Source organism: Electrona antarctica, assembly GCF_951216825.1.
Source record: "Electrona antarctica genome assembly, chromosome: 1".
In the NCBI taxonomy this organism is placed as follows: Eukaryota; Metazoa; Chordata; class Actinopteri; order Myctophiformes; family Myctophidae; genus Electrona; species Electrona antarctica.
This window is the reverse complement of record NC_136806.1, coordinates 39,423,250-39,450,057: the sequence shown is the minus strand read 5'-3', so window position 1 is coordinate 39,450,057 and position 26,808 is coordinate 39,423,250. Positions and strand designations below refer to the sequence as shown.

The 26,808-nt window shown below is 43.5% G+C and overlaps 1 protein-coding gene across 1 annotated transcript in view; it reads right to left on the bottom strand.

Annotated features, from left to right (window-relative positions):
• tenm1 (teneurin transmembrane protein 1) overlaps positions 1 to 26,808 on the bottom strand; it is a 425,652-nt gene that overhangs the window by 221,958 nt on the left and 176,886 nt on the right. The window contains exon 6 of the mRNA XM_079512339.1: positions 16,738 to 16,976. Coding sequence (XP_079368465.1) covers positions 16,738 to 16,976 — 239 coding nt within the window. The remainder of the gene's footprint in view (positions 1 to 16,737; positions 16,977 to 26,808) is intronic.

Genomic DNA, 26,808 nt, shown 5'->3' with positions numbered 1-26,808 from the left:
GGTTCCCATTGGGAACCAACCGGTGGAAAAGAACTGAACCGGTTCCTATTGGGAACCAACCGGTGGAAAAGAACTGAACCGGTTCCCATTGGGAACCAACCGGTGGAAAAGAACTGAACCGGTTCCCATTGGGAACCAACCGGTGGAAAAGAACTGAACCGGTTCCTATTGGGAACCAACCGGTGGAAAAGAACTGAACCGGTTCCCATTGGGAACCAACCGGTGGAAAAGAACTGAACCGGTTCCCATTGGGAACCAACCGGTGGAAAAGAACTGAACCGGTTCCCATTGGGAACCAACCGGTGGAAAAGAACTGAACCGGTTCCCATTGGGAACCTGAGCGTCACACAAAAAGCATCAAAAGTAGCAGATCCACACGCTCAAAACACGGTGCAAACGGCCCGAACCCATAAAGCTAACCTCGTAATGTCTAATCACAATAACCTGCGCTGTATCGTTGTATTCTATGAGAGCAATGTGTCTGCGTGCTGCTGCAAACAGGCCAGCCTGAACCACATCGCGTAATGGCGTACTTTCAACACTTGGAGGTATTTTCATGATTTTGTGATTGTGTCAGTCAAAGATACAAATATATTGCTGTCCAAACTTTGTGCGGGCAACAAATCCCTTTCAACTGTGATATAGTCAACTCTTGCCGTCTCTCTCTTATCACACCGGTCGCCGCATGCAGTCAAATCCAAGTAATAGTCATTTGTTTTAGATCTAAACGTTTGTGGCGGTGATGCGTCACATACCTAACCTATGGTTTAGGAACCTATGAGTTCCAGCTCTAGAGCGATCATACGTTTTTGTCATTATTATGTGCACACATCAGATCTCTTACTTACCATTCGCACTTTCCCTTCTGCTTTTTCCCTTTTGCTATTTTTGAATTTGAAGCCTGAAAAGTGAGTTTCCACCTGACAGACGATATATATATATATATATAGAGAGAGAGAGAGAGAGAGAGAGAGAGAGAGAGAGAGAGAGAGAGAGAGAGAGAGAGAGAGAGAGACGATATATAGAGAGAGAGACGATATATATATAATTCTGCCTTTCCACACAGCCTTTACTTCTCCCCTCTCTCGTCCGTAAAGCAGTCACAGCGTGACATTGAGTGGTGGTCATCGTTACGGGGGACAGCCTCTCTGCAGAGTGACACTAACAGGCTCCATGAAACCTTTGATCTACGTGACGGAGACCCCCCTCCCTCCCCCGATACCCCACAGAGGAGATACAAGGATTCTGCCTGACGGTGATAATATGATGTGTGCAATGGAAGTACAGTACGTGGCAGGTTCAGGAGTACAGGGAGAGAGAGAGAGAGAGAGAGAGAGAGAGAGAGAGAGAGAGAGAGAGAGGAGTGGCTTTGATGTGGAAGCTGTAGGTTTTTGTAGCTCTAACAAGCGCAGAGAATAAAGAGACCATCTCTCTGCCTGTCCACAGTCTATCCACAGAGAGAGAGAGAGAGAGAGAGAGAGAGAGAGAGAGAGAGAGAGAGAGAGAGAGAGAGAGAGAGACAGACAGAGAGACAGCGTGAGAGAGAGAGAGAGATGAGCTATAACAGTGGGCATGAGGTGACGTATGGATGTCACATCTTTATAGTGTGTGATATAAATGGTTAGTGTGAAGCCTCTAAATTCTCTCGTCTCTATTGGTTCTGGACGCTCCCGGAAGCCTCCACGTTCAAACCACACACTGTTTCGCACGCACGCACGCACGCACGCACGCACGCACGCACGCACGCACGCACGCACATTCAACATTCATTAGTTGCCTGTGGGTCCCAATGACACATGATTAGATTTCACAGTGATGGGGGGAAAGGGGAATATGAGAGAAAGAGAGAGAGAGAGAGAGAGAGAGAGAGAGAGAGAGAGAGAGAGAGAGAGAGAGAGAGAGAGAGAGAGAGAGAGAGAGAGAGAGAGAGAGAGAGACAGACAGACAGACAGACAGACAGACAGACAGACAGACAGACAGACAGACAGACAGACAGACAGACAGACAGACAGACAGACAGTGCACATGCACACCCATTGAGCGGTTGCATTTACGTTGTTGTCCTCCACACAAAGTGGGAGACTGACTGCCAATACAGTGTCTTATCGACAACCATTAGCGCCAAGGTAGCGCAGCACTCGCTTAAAAAATGATTTATCAATACGCTTCGCACGCCAGAAAACAAGGAAACACAGCCCAGCCTGATAGCTGCTTAGACATCGCATAGGCTGCTGCATGATCCACATCACAAACACACCATACAAAGTACACACACACTGCTGTAGTGTACAGTACATATAGTAATGCCAGCGCACGCACGCACACACGGTGAACAGGGCTTTTCCATGTACAGTACAGCGGAAAGCTATTGCTCCTATAGCTGGTTGTTTCTGCGTATCTTTATTTGTTAGTCTCTTGCTAAGCCTGGTTCCACAGAGAGTGACAGAAGAGTGTGGGAGAGGTGCTGCAGGAGGAGGAAGAGGAGGAGGAAGATAATCAAACGTCAGAGAGGATGAACTGTTTTTCTTTCACTGTGTGAAAGAAAAAGTGTTTTGAGTGTTTGTGTTTCAACACAAACATTAAATGCCATTGATAATGAATGGCCAGTTTTGAGTGTTTGTGTAAACACAAACATTGAAGACGGAGGTGAGGACACAAATTCTAATTGGCCGGAATGAGATGATGTATGATAATAAGAGCGCCCCTCACTTCACACTGGTGTAATTGTTAATTTAGTAATTGTGACCAGATAGATTTTTTTGTAGTTTATTGTTAGTTTGGCTTCATTTCAAGTTGTTTTCAATCTATCCTATAATGGAAACAGATATTCCATAGGAAGTCTCCCTATCGTATCTTAGGGGGAAAGATTTACATATTAACATATTAATATTTATTCACTATAGTAGACAAGGTAACTGCACCAGCTTTGAGCAGTCATATAACAAGGTGATTGACCTGGAGGAGAAGGTCTGGCTGGAACTATAGGAAACATGGGCTGTCCATTATAAATAGTAAGTAAGTAAGTAAGTAAGTAAGTAAGTAAGTAAGTAAGTAAGTAAGTAAGTAAGTAAAAGTAAGCTTTGTTGAGCCAAGTTGCCCATAGGGCAGGAGCCTATCCCCCGTTTCTGCTAGCGCGAGGCAGCTTGATGTACAAGTACACCCCTGGACATGATGTACAAATAATCAAATATTTCAGTGCCAACTAGCAGGGAGGCATTGGGTCCCAGTCTTTTGGTATGACCCGGCCGAGGATCGAACCCCGCCCTTCCAGTCTCAGGGTGGACACTCTAACCACAAGGCCACTGAGCTGGTCCATTGTAGGCCAGGAAAAACATTCGGTACACAGTCGCTGAAATCATGTTCAAAATATCAAAACACAGAACAGACACAAAACATACTCCCACATCATGTTGACGTCATTAAAATAGGACTTCATTAAAATAGGGTTTGGGTGCAAAATCGTCTGTTAGAGTTGCCCTTTAACGTGTCTGAACAATCAGCCCGAACGATTTGGAAGTCAATTGTCTTTGCTCAGGAAGCTCTCAGAAGAGACCCGTTTATGACCTTTCCTAAATATTCATACCTGGCTGATTCTGTAAAAGGAGATCAGATAGCAGACTGTTTAACGTATTCATTCATTATATTTAACTCATGCATGGTTTTACTGCATTTGTTTTTGTATTGCTATACAGTATGTGTAGATGTAAGCATAATGTATTCCAGTGCATAATATGGGCATGTGTGTGTGTGCGTGCGTGCATGCTTGCGTGCATACGTGCGTGCATATGCATGAGTGCATCAGTGATGTAAAGTAACCAAGTACATTTACTTAAGTACTGTACTTATATATCCAATTTCCAATACTTTTACTTCTACTCCACTACATCTCAGATCCAACTATCCAACTTTTACTAATTTATTTGAAAACTAGTTACTATAGTTTTCATGATTAGTGGTTAATGGTTAGTGTATGTTTTGTAATAATAATCAAAGTAACTAGTACTTTGATTATTATTACAAAACATACACTAACCATTTCAGCCCTATATACATTTCGAAAAAATAGTCCCTCTACAAGCTCACGATCTGTTATTTTTAAAAGATTTGAATACATAACATTCTGCATAATGCAGTACAGATCGTCAGGTCTGTGCCGTCAAAGAAACGCTGTTTTGACCAAAATGCCATCTGGGACAAGGAATAGGAGATACAGGCGATTGAAAGAAATGGATAGAATGGATTATTATGGTGACGACGATCTAAGATGGGCGATCCAGTGCTGTGCTAACAACACAGCTAGCTAACCGGCTAACGTGAGTAGCATTTTGGCTCGAGCAATCGAACGCGCTATAAAAGCGCAATTGCCGAAGGCCGTCGGCAATGGCGTTAAGCGTCAGTATCAAAATTAGGCTTCAATTGACAAAGATCTTCGCCAATGGCGCTGAAAGTATTAAGTAAAAAAAGAAAAAAAGCACTTTTTCCACCACTGTGCGTGTGTTTGTTCATGGCTGTCAGGTGAACTGTTGCTATTCTGTGACCTTCTGGAGACATTTTGCCAAAGGGCTCTCTCTCCATTCAAAGCATGTCTGAGCATTTAAAGCCATTTTACCACAGATTCCTCCAGCTTTCAGGGCCGTTTTAGCAAAGGCCTGCATCACAGCACCAAAATAGAGAGGGCTGAAAACAAAGAGAAACTAGACCAATCAATACAAACCCCAATGAGGCATGAAGGACCCAGCCAATAGAGGTGCACGCACGCACACACTTTCTCTCTCTCACACACACACACACACTTTCTCTTTCTCTCTCTCACACACACACACAACACTCTCTCTCTCTCACACACACACACACACTCACACTCACACTCACACTCACACACACACACACACACACACACACACACACACACACACACACACACACACACACACACACACCAACACAGCCAATCTACCGATCTACAAGCTCAACGTGTTGCAACAGGACGAGTGTGTCTTTGAGTTTTCGAAATATTGAACCAATTATTCAATTTCAATTATTACTACAGATCTGTTTAACATGTTCTTTTTCCATTTCCTGAAAAGTAACCGTTTTGGACGTACAAGGTTTCCCACCCGACAATATTTACCCACTCTGTGTGGCCTATATACGTATGTCTGTATTTATACCCAAATGTGAACCACATTTCGTTGTGAACTATAATCACACAGCAGCGTTCTGTCAAATAGAGGATAAAAGGAACTAAAATGCTAACTGTACTGGAGTCGTGCTGCACAAGCACACAGTACCAGGGAGAGAATTCCTCCATGGTTAGAACCAAAGTGTAGCCTAAAACAGAACACTTCCCCGCTGAACACACCGGGCGTGTTGTGAAAGTTAATAAAGACATCAGCCCTCAGGGTAGCCATATTTTGCGAGAGAAATAAACAACCAGGTCTATGGAAACGAGCCAAAAAGCAGTGACTATCAATATCAGTTTAACCACTGTAAACCTACTTTATATACAGTACAGTACTGTAGGTACAGCTGTATGTAATGCATACATCACATGCAGGCACAGAATATTTCCAGATGGGGGGGTCCGTTTTCAAATAGCCTACATATTCATGTGGGGGTCCTTGACGTGTTTGAGAAACACTGGTTTAAACAACATTAGGAAGCAAGTCCCCACAACAATTATTATTGAATCATCAGTATCTGTGAAAATAATCGGGATTAATTTGAGACCGATCCGATACCGATATGCCATTTTTATGGCCGATACGGCAGATTCCTATCTCTAATCAGAAGTCTTAATACTACAAACCAGAGTTGCCTTTATTTTTCTATCTCTTGGTAAACTCCTGTATCTGGCACCAGTTAGTCATTTTGTATACAACTGTTGTGTATTTTAGACTCCGGGCTGGATTGGATGGCTCAGTGCTCAGTTTTCAGACAACACCTCTGATTGGATGGCTCAGTGCTCAGTCTTCAGACAACACCTCTGATTGGATGGCTCAGTGCTCAGTTTTCAGACAACACCTCTGATTGGATGGCTCAGTGCTCAGTTTTCAGACAACACCTCTGACTAAACACAATGTCTCGCCTCACCTACTGCACATTCAAATAGTGACCCGTGGGTTTGTAATCCCCTGAGTGGATCAAAACCAAGGTCGGACGGGTCACCTCTCTTCTCTATTTTCATCCTTTTATCCCAGTTTACGGTGGACAGAGTGATTCTCCCAAAATAATCATTGAATACGATCGTCCCCTACAAGGGCACGATCGTAAACCACACTATTTTTTTATTGTCTGCAGCAGTGATGTGAAACGGGTTACCTGCAAGCCTTCGGTCAATTAGCTCCACTGTTAATTTAAAGTCCTCCATAATGAGCTGGCTGAATAGCAGCTGGACCTAACCATCAATTAGAGGAGTTGTAACAGGGCCCTTTCATAGTACCCATGTTGCTCTTTGCCATTTTATTTGTATAGTCACTTACAACAGTATGAATGTAGCCTACAAGGGCTTATATTTTTCAGCATGTCTCTGCTACCTCCCCACACACAAGACTTATTTCACATACAGATAGTCTGAACGGCAGAAAAACCCATATTCTGGACACTGCAATGCGGAGTGAGTGGCAACAGAAGCTAACAGAAGCTATGAGCTAACTGGAACGCAACAGCAACTACATACATACATACAACTAGGGTTGGGATTCGGAACCGGGTCCATTTCAGACCCGGTTCCGACATTGCGGATCCGGAGCCGGTTCCATAGTTTTTTTATTAAATAACGGTTCCCCAAATGGTTCTCATCAGTCGTCATTTAGCTCCGCTGTGTCTGTGCATGCATGCAAGCAGAGCCAAGTCACTGGGGTGATGTCACCCCACCTACACGAGTGAGTGGGGTCAGGGAGGATACCACTGTTCTGTGCATTCAGCGACCGGTCACCGCCGCGGAGCGAGCGGGACAGTATGTCGAGATCTCCAAAGTGTGGTTAACAGAGAGGGAAATGACTCTGAGGCTGAGCACGCAAAGTGCAATAAATGCGATGCCATAGTTCCCTGCAAAGGTTGTTGCAACTTGCACCAGTTGCACGTCCACATTGAGGAAACATCTCAAAATCAATATGCCTACACGAGTCCACAACTCACGAGATTAATCTAAGCACATCGTGTTTGAGAGCCTGCGGAAAGCCTTGCCTGCACTCCCCGCAAGTTCCACCACAGCCGGCGGGGGACGAGGATGATGCAAGGCTGGTTTACTTTCCCCAGGCTAGTAACGTTAGAAAAGAAAAACTACTAACTTCTACAGAGCTTTTCATTAGGTATTGTACAACTGTTGTTAATGGTGTTCATTTAGAGCGCCAATGACTCGACGTCTTTCTGTCTGATATTTTATGAATCACGTTAACCATATATAGAGCCAAATCAATTTGTCTGCACTTATTTTTTACAACTTATAAGCAACTCAACTGCTTTTGATTTGGCTCTAAATTAATCGCGCTACTGTTGAGAGCCCCTTTAGGTGCATATATACCTCCATAGATTGATTACTTTATAAACAGTTTGCAGAATAAAGCACAGGAACGTAGCCTACAGTTCAATACAAGGTCTGCTAAGAGGATTTTATAACACAAGAAAGCACTATGGATTGTTTCCATTAACATTAACTGGGGTCCTTCATATTAAATTAATCTGAACATTAAAGACAAAACATTTGTCACCACAACAATATCATTATTGCAATGTGTACTGTATATTTAATATACACAAATTGCAATATAGTAGGTACAAATTGCGACAATGATATTGTTGTGGTGGCTAGCTGGTTGTGGTGGTGGTGAAGTTTAAATAATAGTGCCACCTCATAATTGTAAAGTGCAATTACAATAATTGAATTTGTGTTTATTATGTACTTGGTTAGGTTAGTTATAATATAAGCAAAATGTATGTCAGAAAAAAGGAGGAAAAAAACAATATTAGGAACCGTTAAGGGAACCGTTAGGAACCGGAACCACTGAAGAGAAACATGGAAGAGGATGGACTGACAGCAGAGTTTTGTTCATTTAATAGTAGGATCCATTCAGTATATTCTCTTTTACTGGCTTGCAGTTTGTAGAAGGTTTGTGGATAAAACAAGAGGGGGGAGGTGGAGATGGTTTGAACATGGGCAGACATGTAAAGAGGGATAAGAGGGGGGAGATGGTTTGAACATGGGCAGACATGTAAAGAGGGATAAGAGGGGGGAGATGGTTTGAACATGGGCAGACATGTAAAGAGCGATAAGAGGGGGAGATGGTTTGAACATGGGCAGACATGTAAAGAGGGATAAGAGGGGGAGATGGTTTGAACATGGGCAGACATGTAAAGAGGGATGAGAGGGGGAGATGGTTTGAACATGGGCAGACATGTAAAGAGGCATAAGAGGGGGGAGATGGTTTGAACATGGGCAGACATGTAAAGAGGCATAAGAGGGGGGAGATGGTTTGAACATGGGCAGACATGTAAAGAGGGATAAGAGGGGGGAGATGGTTTGAACATGGGCAGACATGTAAAGAGGGATGAGAGGGGGAGATGGTTTGAACATGGGCAGACATGTAAAGAGGCATAAGAGGGGGGAGATGGTTTGAACATGGGCAGACATGTAAAGAGGGATAAGAGGGGGGAGATGGTTTGAACATGGGCAGACATGTAAAGAGGGATAAGAGGGGGGGGATGGTTTGAACATGGGCAGACATGTAAAGATGGAGCTGCGAGGCAAGAGGAGGAGAGGAAGGCCATAGAGGAGGTTTATGGTTGCGGTGAGAGAGGACATGCAAGGTGGCTGGAGGGACCCAGGAAGATGCAGAGAACAGAACCAGATGGAAACAGATGATCCACTGTGGTGACCCCTGGTGGGAATTACCAGAAAGAAGAATAAAGTAAAGAGTGTATTATATTTCATTATCTTCCATGCTGATTGCCTTCTATTGTCATTATGTTACAGTAAACACAATCTGTTGGCAGCACTAGCTCAGGAGGTAGATTGTCCATTTGGGAACTTGAAGGTTCTGCACTGGATCCCTGGCTCCTCCTGACTTTGTTTTGAAGTGTCCTGTTAAAGCCCTCGATGAGCGGGTTGCTGCCTTGCGTGTTTGAATGGGTGAATGTAATACACACTGTAAAGCGTTTGGATTAAGGTGCTTTCGAAATGCAGACCGTTTATGTATACTGTAAGATGGAGGCAGACTAGGCAGTTACTCTGGCTAACCATTTCAGACAGTTATTTTATAATGGCTATTTGTAAACAAATCCTCTGGTCTGCGCATTAGGGACTCTAACGGAGCAGTGGATATCACATTAGTGACTTTAAGCAGCGACGGATACAGAAGTCGGCTACAGCAACCGGAAATGGATCAGTGCTCGATACATAAACCTGCTCTCCGTCGCAGAGCGACACGTAGTGTCTACAACGCCATGCAGCACCTTCCTCTTTCCACTGCTGATCATGTCCAGCGCATGTAAGAATTAAGCAATATCGGCAAGTTAGCAGACGCGCGATGGGGTGTTTTAAAAATAAAAATAATAATAACAATGTGTTTATGTTTGACACATGCTGCATGGACGCGTCACCATGGGAACCAATGTCGCCGTCGCCGGAGGCTGTTTGCTTAACGATTTTGACAGCTACGGCATGGGCGTCATAGCCGCCGTACTTCCGCGTAGCGGACCCGTCCTGAAAACAGTCGTTGCTTAAAGTCCCTAATGGGGTCTTTGACATTAATACTTTAACATTACATTGGCTATTTGATATAGCCGATCTACAAGTTCACAATGCATCACAAGGCGACACGTTGTGAGCTTGTAGATCTGCTGATTTTCTGAAAATCGTGAACAAAAAAAAGACAATGCCCCATTCATACCACAACACGAAAGCTTGTGAGGCTATCTGTGTGTGTTTGTGTGTGTGTGTGTGTGTGTGTGTGTGTGTGTGTGTGTGTGTGTGTGTGCGTGCGTGCATACGCGTGCGTGCGTGCGTGCGTGCGTGCGTGCGAGATCGAGGTATGATTTGGAAGCGAAAAGGTGATGATTTGTTTGCTGCTCACTTTGTCACAGGCTTCTGGCAGTTGCCATGGGGACGGCGGTCCCTCATAAGTGACTCATACAGTACAGTAAATGACAATTAGTTCTATCAACACGCAGACAGTGCCATGTCTGCCTATTATAAGCAACTTTGGGCATGTTTTTCTGTAAAGGCACTTTTAAATATTGTTATTTTTGTGTGTGTGTGTGTGTGTGTGTGTGTGTGTGTGTGTGTGTGTGTGTGTGTGTGTGTGTGTGTGTGTGTGTGTGTGTGTGTGTGTGTGTGTGTGTGTGTGTGTGTGTGTTGGGGGGGGGGCTTGATTCTACAGTGCAGTTGCTTCCTGATATTGTTGTTCTGAAACATTTTTATGTCAAGTTAATGTTTTTCTATTTATTTTTTATGAACCCCCCCAATCCGAAAATATTTTGTGCCTGGAGTGGACCCCCCATACCAGATTTTTGTCTCCACCAGGCCGAAGGCATGGGGAGAGAGTATGTTTTGCACTCCGTCTGTGTGTGTGTCCGTCCGTGTGTGTGTCCTTCCGTCCGTCCGTTACCAGCTAATCTCCAGCACCGTTAACCCGGTCGATGCCAAACTTTGCACACACACTCCCTGGATGCCAACGATGAACCTCTACCCCGCATTTTCCAGAACGGCCTGTTATAGCGCCACCATGAGGCAGCTTTTCACATTTGTTACCTAAAACTGCACCGATCTGCGTGAAACGTTGCATGCACACTCCCTAGAGGCCAAGGACAAACCTTTGACCTGCATTTTCCGCATCTGCCTTTTATAGCGCCACCAGGAGGCCGACTTTTGTAAAACACATTTTTTGATATTACTCCTCCAGATTCTGTCCAAAAATCTCACAAATCGTTACACAGTATCTCTATGGTCATGTGCGCATGTCGGATCTGTCCGATATTTCATATTCCATCCTAATTGGCTATAATTGGCTTTCACAGTTTGCAAGATTGCCCCGTTTTGAACAAAAGCCTCAAATCATGAACACAGCATGCAATTTACGTGAAATCTTTCACACATTTTCTTACTAGGCTGAGGAATATATCCCACCCTTTTCACATTGGCCTGTTATAGCGCCACCAACAGGTTGATTTTTGCAAAACACATTTTTGGAACAAAATGCCTCAAATCATCCAATTGCCATCAAAGGCAAACATGTTTATATTACTCCTAAACATTTTGCCAAACATCTCACACAGTCCTATCCTCCTGGTGGAGACCTGTGCCCAGAAGGGCACTTTTTCTAGTTGTCATTGTTTTTTCAAGATTTCTGTTGAAAATAGCAGATCAACAAGCTCACAATGCTTGATTTTTGGGCTTGTTTTCATAGACTCGGTTGCGTGTTTCTCTCGCAAAATTGGGCAACGCTGTTCCCAGCTTCCACAGTGTGCGGCATGCAGCCAGCAAGACATTCGTGTCAGGTCTCCAAATAATGGAAAAATTTGCTATTGTTGTAGTCGGCCGCAATCTTCATCAAAAGTTGCAGATATAATCTTTATCTGTCCTCTATCTCTCCTTAAGTGCCTCCGCTGATATCATAATGCCCGCCTCCCATATCTGATGGCCGCGCCGCGCCTAATAACAAGCTTCAACAGCAGCATGGGGGGGAGAGGGGAGGGGGCTGGGGTGTGCTGGGGGACATAAACAAATTAACTAAGCGATTTCACAGGCCCCTGCAGCACCAGGAGGCGTGGGGGGAGGGGGGGGGGGCGCAAGGAGGAGACAGGAGGAGGACAGGAGGAGTGACGGTGAGGAGGACTGTCTTCAGTCTCATCACAGCAGGGGGTGCTACAGTGTCACTGTGGCATGGCATTATTATCTCTCCAATCGCTCGCCGTCCGATAGAGTGCCGCCGCGCTAATTGGAAAGCTTCATTTGAGACACAATGTCATTGTCTCATTATCGGCCATGTTAGTTTCCTGCGAATGAGTAAACCACCCAGTATCAAGCCGCTCCAGGCAGGCAGACTGAGAATGAGTAAAGCACCCAGTATCAAGCCGCTCCAGGCAGGCAGACTGAGAATGAGTAAACCACCCAGTATCAAGCCGCTCCAGGCAGGCAGACTGAGAATGAGTAAACCACCCAGTATCAAGCCGCTCCAGGCAGGCAGACTGAGAATGAGTAAAGCACCCAGTATCAAGCCGCTCCAGGCAGGCAGACTGAGAATGAGTAAACCACCCAGTATCAAGCCGCTCCAGGCAGGCAGACTGAGAATGAGTAAACCACCCAGTATCAAGCCGCTCCAGGCAGGCAGACTGAGAATGAGTAAACCACCCAGTATCAAGCCGCTCCAGGCAGGCAGACTGAGAATGGCTGGGTGAAGTGGTGTACTGTTCGCCTGCACCATGCAGGCTGTTAGCTTAACCACTTGAGCTACTTCAACGTATGAGGGTGGGCCCAAAAATAGTGTGACACATAAACATCAAATGGACACCCTGTTGCAATGTGCTACGTTGTTGTTGCTTTTTAATGCCAAATATTCCCCAGCACATTTTGGGATTGTTTATTCATGATGAATAATTTGTGTGGTGTGAAATTATGTTAAGTATTTATAATTTCTCAAATGATTTAAGCATGTACAGTACGTGTTTGTGTGTTTGTTGTTGAAAAAGACATATAGGCTATTTTTAGAACCATAGTAGCCATGTGTCTGCTTTTTTCCCTCACCTTCCAACCGACTGATCTCGCGACTTCATTTGAATGCCAGTCTGTAGAAATCTGTAGTATAGTCTGTTTGGGGGGAAGCTACCTTAGTTTAGATAAAAGTTATACATACAGTTGGGTGCCACCGATATTGTCCCTTATCATTTGACCCATTTAGGCCTGACCTCAAAATTAAAAAAAATCCTTCTAAATCCTCCAGTTTTCTGAAATAAATATTTTCACGATTTTTCAAAAATAGCAGACCTACAAGCTCGTAGCGCGCCACTCGGTGGCGCGCTATGAGCTTGTAGATCTGCTATTTTTCAATAGCTAAATTATAACATAATGTTTAAAACACCAAAAGGGGTTTTGCGCAGATCACGCAAACCTCAGCAAAAAGAAAAGGACAATATCGATGGCCTCCAACTGTATGTGTAGTTGGTCTACCTGCTCTTCTATCTTGTGGTTGGGACTCGGTTATACAGTATGTGTAGTTGGTCTACCTGCTCTTCTATCTTGTGGTTGGTCTACCTGCTCTTCTATCTTGTGGTTGGTCTACCTGCTCTTCTATCTTGTGGTTGGTCTACCTGCTCTTCTATCTTGTGGTTGGGACAAGTGGTAGTGCCACTAGAACAACTAATGGTTGACAAGTGGTAGTGCATGAAACTCAAAGTACAGTTGGGTGCCACCGATATTGTCCCTTATCATTTGACCCATTTAGGCCTGACCTCAAAATTTAAAAAAAATCCTTCTAAATCCTCCAGTTTTCTGAAATAAATATTTTCACGATTTTTCAAAAATAGCAGACCTACAAGCTCGTAGCGCGCCACTCGGTGGCGCGCTATGAGCTTGTAGATCTGCTATTTTTCAATAGCTAAATTATAACAATGTTTAAAACACCAAAAGGGGTTCCCGCCCAAAATGGGTTAACTGTCCTTTTGCGCAGATCATGCAAACCTCAGCAAAAAGAAAAGGACAATATCGATGGCCTCCAACTGTACAAGTCATCCTAATTTCTTTATTAGCTCAGCAGTAGACATTTTTGCATGAGCGCAGGAGGGCCGAGTTTGCATCGCGGGTAGGACATTAAAGCTATGCTTTGGGGCTTTAAGTAATCTCTAGCCACATTCTTATCCCAGAACTCATTGCATGTGAATAGGTGAAGGTGAGAGAAATCCGCCTTTTGTCTGTGGAGAGAGGCAGGAATTTCAGTGTCTGACTTATGTGACAATGGAGGAGAGAGACTGGTGTCGCAGTTCCATTATGATTCTCCCGACATAACTCTACAGATAGCCTACAGTAGAGAGAAAGAAATAAAACTGTATACTGAATTTCACTCAGACAAACATGATCTGTCACTGCTCTACTTTCTCCTATTTCTTGACATTCTTACACACATACACTTTTAGACAGGGTATGGTTTGTACAGAATAGAATGAGATGCATTGTGAGCTTGCGCACCAAAATGGAGACGCCAGGGTTACTGTGGTGATCATACATTAAGATATTTCCCAACTGCATGTAAATTTAGTGTGACCGGACGCAGGGATAAATCATATATCCGTTAATTACATTACTAGTCAGTTCTTATCTATTTTAGCTTATCGGAAACACCACCAAAGTGACTGCCTAAATAGGCTACTCTTATTTCACATACAGTACAGAAAAATGCACATAAAACAAAGCAGCTTGTCTGCGGTAATGTGTACACATGTTGAGAAAGAAGCAAGCTACAGTAGTGTGCATGGAAATGTTTGTGTTGCTTAATGCTTAGTAACAGAGCAGTGCAGTCCCAGTTCAGTTGCAGAACTGTGAGTTGTGATGATGACAGAGCCACATAAATTATTATATAAACAAAGAAATCATTATCTGTTGTCGGTTATTTCTGTTAGCCGATAAATGGCGTTTGTGTTATATGAAAGGAACTTCATATTTGAGATCATGCTGTTGTACTACTCTCTCTCTCTGCCAACCTGGAGAGAGCCCCGAACTGAGCTCATGCTTCCTTCAATGCATGAGGAGTGAGCAGGCCACTTCTTCCCCTGGTAGGACGTAGTGTGTGGAAGGAACACGTTATTCCAACCAGTTGCGTTCCCCTCCATCAAGCGCCCCCAGCACCCACAGCGTCCCCGGCGGGAATCGAACCCGGGAACATTCTAGCTTGAGGCAACGGCACTACCGACTGCGTCAGCGTGCCCCTTATTCATTTAATTTTGACCAATAAACTAGTGCAGAGCTGCTGACCACAGTGCAAAAGCATAAAGTGCTGTGAAGTACAAAATACATCATCATACATCATATTACATCACATTCCCTGCTCAGCCAATCACATCATCAGTATGTGTTACACACAAACACGCAAAACTGGCCAATCAAATCATCACAAATGTGGTACACACAAACACACAAAACTGGCCAATCAAATCATCACAAATGTGGTACACAAAAACACACAAAACTGGCCAATCAAATCATCACAAATGTGGTACACACAAACACACAAAGCTGGGCATAGGAGGGGCTAGCTAGCGCTCCTCAAAAAAGAAAGAAGGTTGCACAGCTCGTACTCACGTTGCAAAAGATTTATTAAGAAACCAATGTTTGACAAAAGGTCTTCAGGGATTGACTTTTGCGCCATGTGAGCCATGAAACCTCTTCTTTCATTTTCATGACATTTCGCTCATGAAGAGAGGAAGTCCTACAGCAGTTACATTTCAAACACAGACACACTGTAAATTCAAGCCATTCGTCTTTGATTTTTTTCCTTCTGTCGGTGGGCTGTTAATTAATTGATGAGGATCATGGTATCATTAAAGTTGACGAGGGAACCTAATCAGCACCCCTGGGTCCCAACCTCCCCTCCCCAGACAAAGCCATTACTGTCACCCCCTTTAAAAGCTGTATTTGAACATCTTTGATACAGTACACAGGGGCAAAACGCTAAATGTATGCATACAGTACATCCCGCACATCTGGGGGGCGTGTTGCCATAGGGACATCGATGCAGGGATCAATCATCAGGCGAGGCAGGAGCGGAGCGCGACACCAATTAAAAGGTGAAGTCGTCTCCCAGCCATTGCTCACGCTTCCTCACTTGCGCACTAATTACCAGGGCCGGAACATTAATGGAATAGCATGGTTCAGCCTGGGGATTAATCTACATGGGTTTTGTCCCCCCCCTCCCCCTGTGTGTGTGTGTGTGTGTGTGTGTGTGTGTGTGTGTGTGTGTGTGTGTGCGCACTCTCGCACGTTTCACTGTGCTTATTCATATGCATGATATCTGTGCAGACATATGCGCGTGTTTGTGTGTGTGTGTGTGTGTGTGTGTGTGTGTGTGTGTGTGTGTGTGTGTGTGTGTGTGTGTGTGTGTGTGTGTGCATGCATATGTGTGGGTTCATACACGTGCACGGGTGTGCTTTAAGTACATGTTTGTGTGTGAGCAAGTGTGTGCGTGTGTGTGTACGTGTGATTATGTGAAACCCTGCCTGCTCCAACATGACCTTGAGTATCCCTGCAGGTGGGGAATGAAGAGGGGGAGGGATGGGTGGGGGGAGAGGAGGGGGAGGGATGGGTGGGGGGAGAGGAGGCCCAAGGTTGGGGGTGGGGGGCTGGTAGAGATCGCAGTGCGATCGATGAGTGATTTTTGGTACTTGACTTTGACAACCCCGCGATGATCTTCGATACGACAACACGACCCTGGTAACTTTTCTCCAAAGTTTTACGGGGCAGCTAGCGATCAATTGAGACAAAGAAGATTACCCACAAACTTCTTCAAAAACGTAGGCCGGCCTTTCTGTTTGCACGCGCCATTATATTCTGAACTCGCTGAATTTCTCATTATTCCTGTGTTCCTGTTAGTGAAGTTATTGTTTTGTTTTGTTTTCCCATGCAGGTCCTATCGATTTGCGACAGCTTTAACTAAGACTCTGGCAGACAGGACCCGTCAGACTCTGAGGCTGTTTCTAAACAGATATACAGTACCTGAATTATTTATCGTTTCAAATCGAAAGCAGACTCACCGATGACATATGTGAGGAGCAGAGCCAGGGTCAGCGTGAGGAGGGAGGCGGAGAGTGCCGTGCACTTCCAGTTGCAGCAGCGGTGAGGCTTGTTAAAGGTGAACAGCGGCCGGGTCACGCTGCCGCGGGGCAGTGGCCGCGGGGGTGGGGAATACACCGTCCCGGAGGTCAGGGGGTAACCCTGCCCCGCCCCCGACAGCAGAGCTGACGAACCAGAGCCCTGCTTGAACAGGAAGTGCCTGTGGAAGCAAACAGAGACAATTTAAAGAGTTGCGATAAGAAAGTTCACCTCACTTTGCTCACATTCCCTTGGTCACTTGAACAGTTAACTAGCTAGTTAGTTACTTATATACGTTTAGATTGATTGAATACTTTATTAACACGATTATTGACAGTACAGGCAGGCAGTACAGTCAAACGTTATGCTAAAAGGATAACACAAATAAGCCCCAGGGGCTTGTTTCCATTGTGCTCCATAGACGGTACAGTATGTCTCAGTGAAACCTCACTGTACCACCTATAAGACTGCAACAGACAGATACGTAGCTCGTCAGCAAAACTGACTGACTGACTGCTGTACCTAGAAAAGCTATTCACCGCAGGGTGTAAGTGCAGGGGTTACCCTGCACTTACACCCTGCGGTGAATAGCGAAAATAGACAATGAGCTCAAAACATGTTGTGATGTGATGTGTTGTGAACTCTGCTATTTTCACAACTTTAAATTATGTAAATTATTAGAGAGGAAATATTTTGTCTCTAGTAATGACATGACCACGTGTGGTGAGATGATTCTGCTTTACAACCAGCAACTGTAACTGGAGTCTCTTTTGCTGTGACTCATCATTTATATTGATTACTCTGACCACAGCAATATGGAAAGTATTTTAATTACCCGTCTGTCTGTCTGTCTGTCTGTCTGTCTGTCTGCTTTTTCATGAAACTCAGTGGGAATGATCAGTAGGTTACCCTGAAGTGTTGATCCATGCATATGGTCAAAAAGATCAAATGTCAAGGTTACAGTCAAGGTCAATCAAACGTTAAATGGGTCATAGAATCAGGAAGGGACAACATGTCGAGCAAGCGGCAGGCATTCTTCGTACAATTTCTGTGACCCCAATTTCAGAGTGGTTATTGTCAACTTGCAATGAGGCGTAATTAATGCCTTTACACACCACGGGTGACTTGGAGACGGGTCTCTAAGAAAACTGGTGAATTAGAGCTCAAGGCTCAAGGCATGAAGGGCTGTGTCGCCAGTTATGTGATAGCTGAGCTACAGCATTAAGGAAAACCAACAGAATAAATCAAAACACTGCAAATAATAATACTGATTTTATATATATATATATATATATATATATATAGGCGTGTATATATATACACTCAAGACATTTATAACCACCAAAAGTAACAAAGAATTTGCTAGCCCCAAGCAAGGCTTATCAACTGAACAGGTTCATCACACAGCGTTCATAAAACGGCTTTCACACAGTCACTAAACAACCCTAGCCCATGACAATAATAGGTCGCATTCACACCGCTACTTCGGTAGACTCGATGCGAATGGGCGGAAAAGTTGCATCATTCTATGTAATTTGCTGCGTTTGCCTTCACACTGGCTGTGTAAAGAAGACCAAGGAAACTCAGCAGGGAATGTTATCAATGTGTTCAATTCATAAACTACACAGTGAAATATATGGTGTAAAAAATATACTTATAGTAATAGTTAGGACTCAAGGGTAATATATGGATGCAGTGTGTCGTCGGGGACTGGACATCACACGTTGTGAGCTTGTAGATCGGTAGATTGGCTGTGTGTGTGTGTGTGTGTGTGTGTGTGTGTGTGCGTGCGTGCGTGCGTGCGTGCGTGCGTGCGTGCGTGCGTGCGTGTGTGCGTGCGTGCGTGCGTGCCGTTCTTTTGGGCACATGGCCAAGGCACAGCGGAGACGGGAGCGCAAAATGATCCTTAATTAGTTTACAGTCTGTACCGTATAGATTATCTGATCATCATATAAAATTATTATGCATATGCCATGTTAGCTATACAGTTTATAGATCACTAGACGCCGGCTGTAGAGCACCAAGTCGGTAATGATGGAAGTTGGAGATCCTTGCCCCACCCGGCTATGCAATACCTGTTGTACCCGTGTCAGAGTACCAGTTCCACCCATCTGTCTGTGCGTGCGTGCGTGCCTCTGTCCATGGTGCTGAATAAGGCAATAAGGCAATAAGGAATAAGGCATAGGCAGCCAGCAGCGTGGTCACAACAATCCATTCAACATAGCACTTTACTCCACGATAATGCTTACAGTGTTTCTTTCAAAAGGTCCAAATGGTCTGCCCAGAGCCTACTTCTACACAACACTGTTCCATGACCATGGAGAGCACTCGCTCTGGTCTTCCACAGCTGTGGTTCAGACAGATAACTCACACATAGATTGAACCAATATTTTATAATAGAATGAGATTGAAGTGTGAATACAATTATTTTATCTTGGCGTTCAGGCTCTGCTCCATTTTTCGCCCCGCTCAGCACAATTAGAAAACCAATTCAACCATCATTAAGAGCAGGGAGATATACTGGAAAATGTGCTCTTCAGACCACAGGTCTCCGCCAGGTCATGTAGGCCAGCAATGTTCAGGATGGAATATGAAGAATCAGACAGATCAGTCTTGATCACATGACAATAGAGATAATGTGTACCGATTGCGTGATGTTTGGACAAAATGTGTAGGAGTAATATCAATTTTATCAATGCACCATGTTCTTTACCACAAAGATGGTGCGTAGGGCACCCAAATGACCAGCTGGTGACTTGACCAAGGAACTTGGTCCTACAACATGAAATTCAACTTTTCAAAAAGAATTGGGTGGTACATGTAGGTGAAAGTGATTTTTTGACGTGCCATAGAGCTGCCATTGAGCCCCATTATAAATTTCTCAAATTTGAACACTATATTTCTAAAACTATGAAACATTTCAAAGACCACCGTAAGATGAACCTAAATAGGTTTGAATGGGGTTTCTAGGTGTAAGTATGTAGGACTAGTATCATGCCAAAGTTTGTGCTATTGCCATTGAGAATGCATTGGGCGTTTAAAGGAGCATTCAGTGATTTGGGTAATTTGGAGAAAAAAAACGGTCCACCCGGTACCAAGATGTGCACATGCACACGCTCTACAGTGGGGGAAGTACAACAGACCAACAGCACATGCACCAAGGCCCGCCACACTCGATCATGATTGGAGGAAGGCCCCTCTCATCCTGATTGGATGAAGGCTTTGCCACCCAAAGCCCAAACCGAAACTAGGGTTTTTTGACCCCAGGGGTTAACTGGGGACAGGGAGGAACTCCTTATATGGTCAGCACGCTTTATAGTAGGGAGGATTATCCAAAAAATAAGAAAAAATAAGTGATATTTGAATTAAGTGAAATCACTGAATATACCTTTAAGTTAAATAACTCCGAAACTACAAATCATTAAAAGTAAAAAGTTCCAGCATGTGTCTCCACAGTAAGCTGAATTATAAAATGTGTGAATGGAGTTTCTAGGTGAAAGTGATTTTTGACGTGCCAATATCTGCCATTGAGCCCCATTATAAATTTCTCAAATTTGAAAGCACTATATATTTCTAAAACTATGAAACATTTAAAAGATTCCATTTCAGGCAAACATGTCCACCGTAAGATGAACCTAAATAGGTTTGAATGGGGTTTCTATAGGTGTAAGTATGTAGGACTAGTAGCATGCCAAAGTTTGTGCTATTGCCATTGAGAATGCATTGGGCGTTTAAGTTAAATAACTCAGAAACTACAAATCATTTCAAAGTAAAAAGGTTCCAGCATGTGTCTCCACAGTAAGCTGAATTATAAAATGTGTGAATAGAGTTTCTAGGTGAAAGTAATTTTTTGACGTGCCATAGAGCTGCCATTGAGCACCATTATACATTTCTCAAATTTGAAAGCACTATATATTTCTAAAACTATGAAACATTTCAAAGATTCCATTTCAGGCAAACATGTCCACCGTAAGATGAACATAAATAGGTTTGAATGGGGTTTCTATTGGTGTAAGTATAGGACTAGTAGCATGCCAAAGTTTGTGCTATTGCCATTGAGAATGCATTGGGCGTTTAAGTTAAATACGGGGGGGACATATTTTGACAGCAGAAACTGCCTGTCATAATTTCTCCCTATTCCAAAGCCCCCCCAGGTACATTATATATTTAAACTATTTTCAGCAATGGTACACGTATTATTTCAGTGGGTAGATCTTGTTGAGCTGGTCATTTTGAAAGTAGATCTCACGTCATACATGTGTGGGCACCCCTGATGTAGGACTAGTAGCATGCCAAAGTTTGTGCTATTGCCATGCATTGGGCGTTTACGTTAAACTACAAATCATTTAAAAGTAAAAAGTTCCAGCATTCGTCTCCACAGTAAGCTGAATTATAAAATGTGTGAATGGAGCTTCTAGGTTGACGTGCCATAGAGCTGCCATTGAGCCCCATTATAAATTTCTCAAATTTGAAAGCACTATATTTCTAAAACTATGAAACATTTCAAAGATTCCTTGTAGATGAACCTTGTAGTTCCTTAAAAAACTGTCCGAGGTCAACACAAAAGCCAGAGTAGACGTTAAAATGACCCCAAATTGGTGTCTTCTAAGATTGTTCAAGTCATTGAAGCTCTAAACTGAGTGTCATTGAAGGTCTTGTCACAGTGTTTACATTGAAAATGTTTTTCTCAGGTTACTAAACTGAGTGTCATTGAAGGTCTTGTCACAGTGTTTACAGGGGAAGGGTTTTTCTCCAGTGTGGAGAAGCTGGAGTGCTGTCAGTTTACCTGATGTTTTAACCTATTTAGACCTGAGAGCAGATTCTATAAAACGTCCTCTACATCCTGACAGTTTTCTGAAAAACGTATCACTGGTGCTCAAACATGTTCATGTCAAGGACCTCCAGAATTATCTGTAATTGGCCGCCGACCCCCATCTGAAAATATGCAGTTTCAGGGACCCCCCAGAAGCAAAGATTTTAGTTAAAAACTTGCACTGATCATTGAATATATTCAATGATTTGCGCCACATTTTTCAAAAATAGCAGACCTACAAGCTTGTAGCGTGGCACTCGGTGCCACGATATGACTCTGCTGTGCCGTCAGGTTACTAAACTGAATGAAACTCCTGCCACACTGTTCGCAGAGGAAAGGTTTTTCTCCCGTGTCTCTTAAGATTGCTCAAGTCATTGAAGCTTTTCTCACACAGATGATGTTTTATTATTGGTGTTTGAGTTAAAGTCTTGGCAAATTGTTGATTACTCGGTTGATTACTTCTTCTGTGTCTCCTTGTTTCCTTGACACACGTCATAACTATGACGTCACTATGTTGTCAGCCATGCTCAATGCTCAAATATGTCATAAATCGTTACCACTCCAAAAGGGGACTGACTGTAAAATATCTCAACAATATAAGTATATTTATTTACTGGCGACCAGCTGAGCATATCAACATTATGAAGGACTAGACCTGTGCCCGTCTGGCACTGGCCTACTTGGGAACGAAAATAGGGGGGGGGGGGACACACACTTTGAGCTTATTCAAAAAAGGAAATAAATCGATAGAATAATCGCTAAGAAAATAATCAATGGTTGCTACCATATTGTAAACTTTAGTCTGCACTTCTCAGTAGGAACTCTGTCCTGACTGTAATCAGCATCAGCTGCTACACCACTAATGAGGAATTTGGAACCGCTGTGATTTAATTTTACGGCAATTCAAAAATAGCTGATCTACAAGCTTACGCTCATGTGTCATGGTGCAGAGACTGATGATGCCTGATGTAGATCTGCTATTTTCAAAAGAATTAGAAAAATCTTCTCTTATGGAGGTCCAAAATGTTGTCAAATTGGGGTCTGTGGCCAAATACTGTAATATAAATGGAGGGGGGGGGGGGCAGTCTAAAACCACTGCTTTAAACAACTTAGGTTGCTGATTATCATGGCAGATGAGTCCAAGTTCGGGACCTTATCTGTCGTTAAGGCTTTGACAATTAACCTGGCACAGTGCAGTCCTCACCTTCACTAAAAGGTGCCCAGTGTCTTACGCAGCCTGTTTATGTAAATGTATGCCTGGTGTTCTCACTCTGCTGCACGTCTGACTGAAACTCGTTTAAAACGCCTCCATGGTGGTGGTGTTTAGGGCTCCCCCGCCCCCAACCATTCAACAGCTTTTCTTTTTAAATGATGCGAGTGTCAGACAGGCTGCCTCAGGATCCAGTACATCACACACACAGGACAGGCCTGTGATACACCTTCCTATTACAGGACCGTCCTCCCCAAACACCCCCTGTCTAACCTGCCCCGTCCCCCCACAGGCCTGGTGTCACATATACTGTATAGGACAGGATTTATATACTCAGTGTTCTGAAAATGTCTTTAAACACATGAACCTATTCTGGGCATGTCATAATGACAAATAGGCGAACACTCTGCAAATATCTAGAAGCTCACGACGCGTCAAAATCTGAGATTTAAAGTACATTTAGTTCTATTTGCCTTTTCTTGGGTTTACATTTTTGATGCAACCCAGTATCATCAAAAGCTGCTTCCCAAGGTAACATCTTTAAATGAAAGCAAAAAAACAAAAACAAAGCAAAAAAAAGGATTAACAATGCTGTTTGCACCTTTGATCGTAATTATTTTACAAAAACATCTCTGTAGCCTAGATCAGCATATGAAACAGACCTAGATCCAACTCTAATGACAACCTAACAACTATTCCAACCCACAGTACTTTCTTTAGTTGCATTCTCATCTAAAATATAATCCATGCCAAAGAGTTTGCTCAGAAATCGTCCAACATCCCTGTTGTAGTGTCAACTGGACTGGACTGTCCATTCTTCTTACAGTTGACTGTTTGACTAACCAAACGTCATACTCACCAAATGAAACCTGCAAATATTCCAAACAAAAGCTTTGGCATCTGTGACTCAGCTTTGCGTTCTATGAACAGTGATGTTAACCATGGATCTCTTTTGTCTTGTCTGCATCAACCTCTGACATGCTTAGACATCATTTGTGCTAGCTCTACAAGCTCACAGATTTGTGTTGTGAGCTTGTAGGTCCACTATTTTTGGGGTATGACCCAGACTTCAGCCTGCCATGCTGAGCCCTCTTTATCCTACATGTGATATATTTAGCTGTGCCTCCTGTTGTCCTCTGAGTCGTGTAGTAGCTCCACGTTGTACATTTCGCAGCAGACTCTCGTCAATGTAATGTGTTCTCATACCTTGAAAGATTTGAGTCACGAACACGTTTCACCTGGTGTAGCCTAACTAAACAAGACTGAGGGCCAGTTTACATCCGTCAAATCCTGTGTGCAGTTGGTTCTAGCAGGTGTGCGGAATTAACGTCTGAATTACTAAGGCAGCAGCTAATTATTTTGCTGATTATTTCATGGTTCTCGTCCTTGAGACTTACCGGCTGTGTCTCTTTGCTGCAATTACTGTCATCTCCACCTCAAACGTCTGTTAATACAGCCTTCCTGTGATTAATTGCACCTGCTCTTTAGAGGTGGGGAAGTTCCACGCGAATCTGATCTGTAAATAAAAACCCAGTGGTTGTGTGACCATCCAAAGCTCTCTTTTTGGATAAATTAATGCCCTATTTTATTCTTTGCCATATGACAGTGCCGACAAGCTTACAACATGTCACATGGTGTTGTCAGCTTGTAGATCGTCTGTTTTCTGTATTTTTTTACAATTGCATTTTTGGGTACATTTGTGCCTATAATGACATGCCCAAAATAGGGACACCAAAAAATGACCTACTGTATTTGCTATCAATTACACACCCCATGAAGCCTTGAATTCATGGAGAATGTTTTGGTTTTGTCGCATTTCCAAAGACAATAATTTCATGAACGGCGCTGGTAGGAGTCTCCTACCAGAGCCATAGAGTATAGACAGAGTTGCGACATTGAGGGGGAAGAAAGCAGCCCGGTCACACTGCGTGAAAAGAGGAGTTAACGGGCAATTATGGGCACTAGATTTGCCCGTAAACCTCAAGTTTAGCAGGCATATATATACAGTAATATACGGTAATATACAGGTGTGATGGTACCATTCGGGAGTTTACCGGAGTTTGTTGGAAAGTTTAACGGGAGTTTCCTGTAATATACACATCCGTATTCCATGCTCTTTGCGCAGTGTCACGTGGTTCATATACTCGTGCGAGCCCATAGACTCCGATGCATTCCGTAAACTTCCGGTGTCCCTATTTGCCAATAGAAGTCTATATGTCGAAGAGCTGCCATTGGACTGGCCCCTTGAAGTGAACGGAGTTGTCGTAACTCTGTCTTACTCAATGGCTCTGTCTCCTACCAAGTCTCCTACTGAGTGATGACCCGGTCATCAAATTATTGGCAAAAAAATATCTCCAATAATTCAAGGCTTCATAGGGTGTAATTGAGAGAAAATAATTAATCGTTTCGGTGAACTACTCCTTTAAGTCTTTCTGTGGCTTTTAAAAATATGTAAGTAATGTAAGTAGCAAAGTAAATAAAAAAATAGCTAAATAATAGCTACGCTGCACGCATTAACCCATTTTGGGGCGGGAACCCCTTTTGGTGTTTTAAACATTATGTTATAATTTAGCTATTGAAAAATAGCAGATCTACAAGCTCATAGCGCGCCACCGAGTGGCGCGCTACGAGCTTGTAGGTCTGCTATTTTTTTTAATCGTTAAAATGTCATGATTTAGAAAACATTTTTTTTTAAATTTCGACGTCAGGCCTGAATGGGTTAAAAACAAAGGTTATTTTCCCCACTTCCTGGAAAGTAACGGTGTTGGACATACAAAAGTGATGCCCAACAGCGACGGTGTGCATGAAGGAGAGAGGCACATTCTGTGGTGACATGCAAGCTGTGCTTCCAGGCAGGTGTGCCTCTTTGATAAATGATATGCAGGTTTCTAGGCACAGAATGCGTCTGAAATGACGTGCCAAAGGCTTAGCAAACCTGGCCCTGAGAGTATAAAAGCTAGCTAAACCCAAGTGAACTGACCGATATTGTTTATATCATTAGAGCCACACACTCTCACTGGCGGGGCTAAAAATACTTGATATATTCACTGAAGGATCAACACACACTCTAAATAACAGCAAATATTTGTGAAGTGAAGTGAAATAATATAAAATACCATAATTTTAAAAAGTGCCTTTTTGCCCTAAGGGGAGGAAATGGGGTCACCAAAATCAGTAGGGTTCATCCTCTGAGGAGCAAGAGGTGCACTCAAGTCAGTAGTCTTTAACCAAAAGTCTTAAACCCTCTATTCGTAGTAAAACAGACCCCAGATAAAACTGTACTTTGACGTTTTTCTCCCTCCATTTAAACAAAATGCCTCTAAAAATCTACAAGCTCACACTGTGTCTTGTTTTGCGATACATTGTTAGCTTGTTTCTAGTATAAATGGTGCATTTCTATAGCGCCTTTTTCCAAAGTGCTTTACAATGTACGGTACATACAGCATGCTTTGCGACACAAAGTATATATAAAGTGTATCAGCTATTTGTGCTGAATGTTAGCCTGAGAAGAGGGACAGTAGCCAAGTGTGTCTCAAGGACATTTCGACAGAAAACATGGAGGAGCAGAGAATCAAAAATGGACCCTTCCAATCCCTAGACAGCAACTCCACCATCTGAGCCAGTCTGTTTGGGTTTCAAAGTAACATACAGATGGATGGACAGATGAGCGAATGGACGGCCGACGTTTGACCTACAAGTCTGCCCAACTAATCGATAGTGAAGTTCGCTGCCAACAAATCTCCGTCGTTGATTTTGAGGACGTTATCGATCAGTTGTTGCAGTCATGGCAAGGACTTCAATTAAACGGCATCACACTGCATCACGTAACTGAAAAGCGGACCATCATCATTTCTCTCCGAACACGAGAGGAATCAGGGACACGTCCCCCTTTCCTCTCGGCAGTGTGTTTTTGTTCACAACCAACGACCTCCTGGGGACTGTAATATTAGAAGTGACTGACAGCAGTGATTGCCCGGCCGGTCTGTGTCT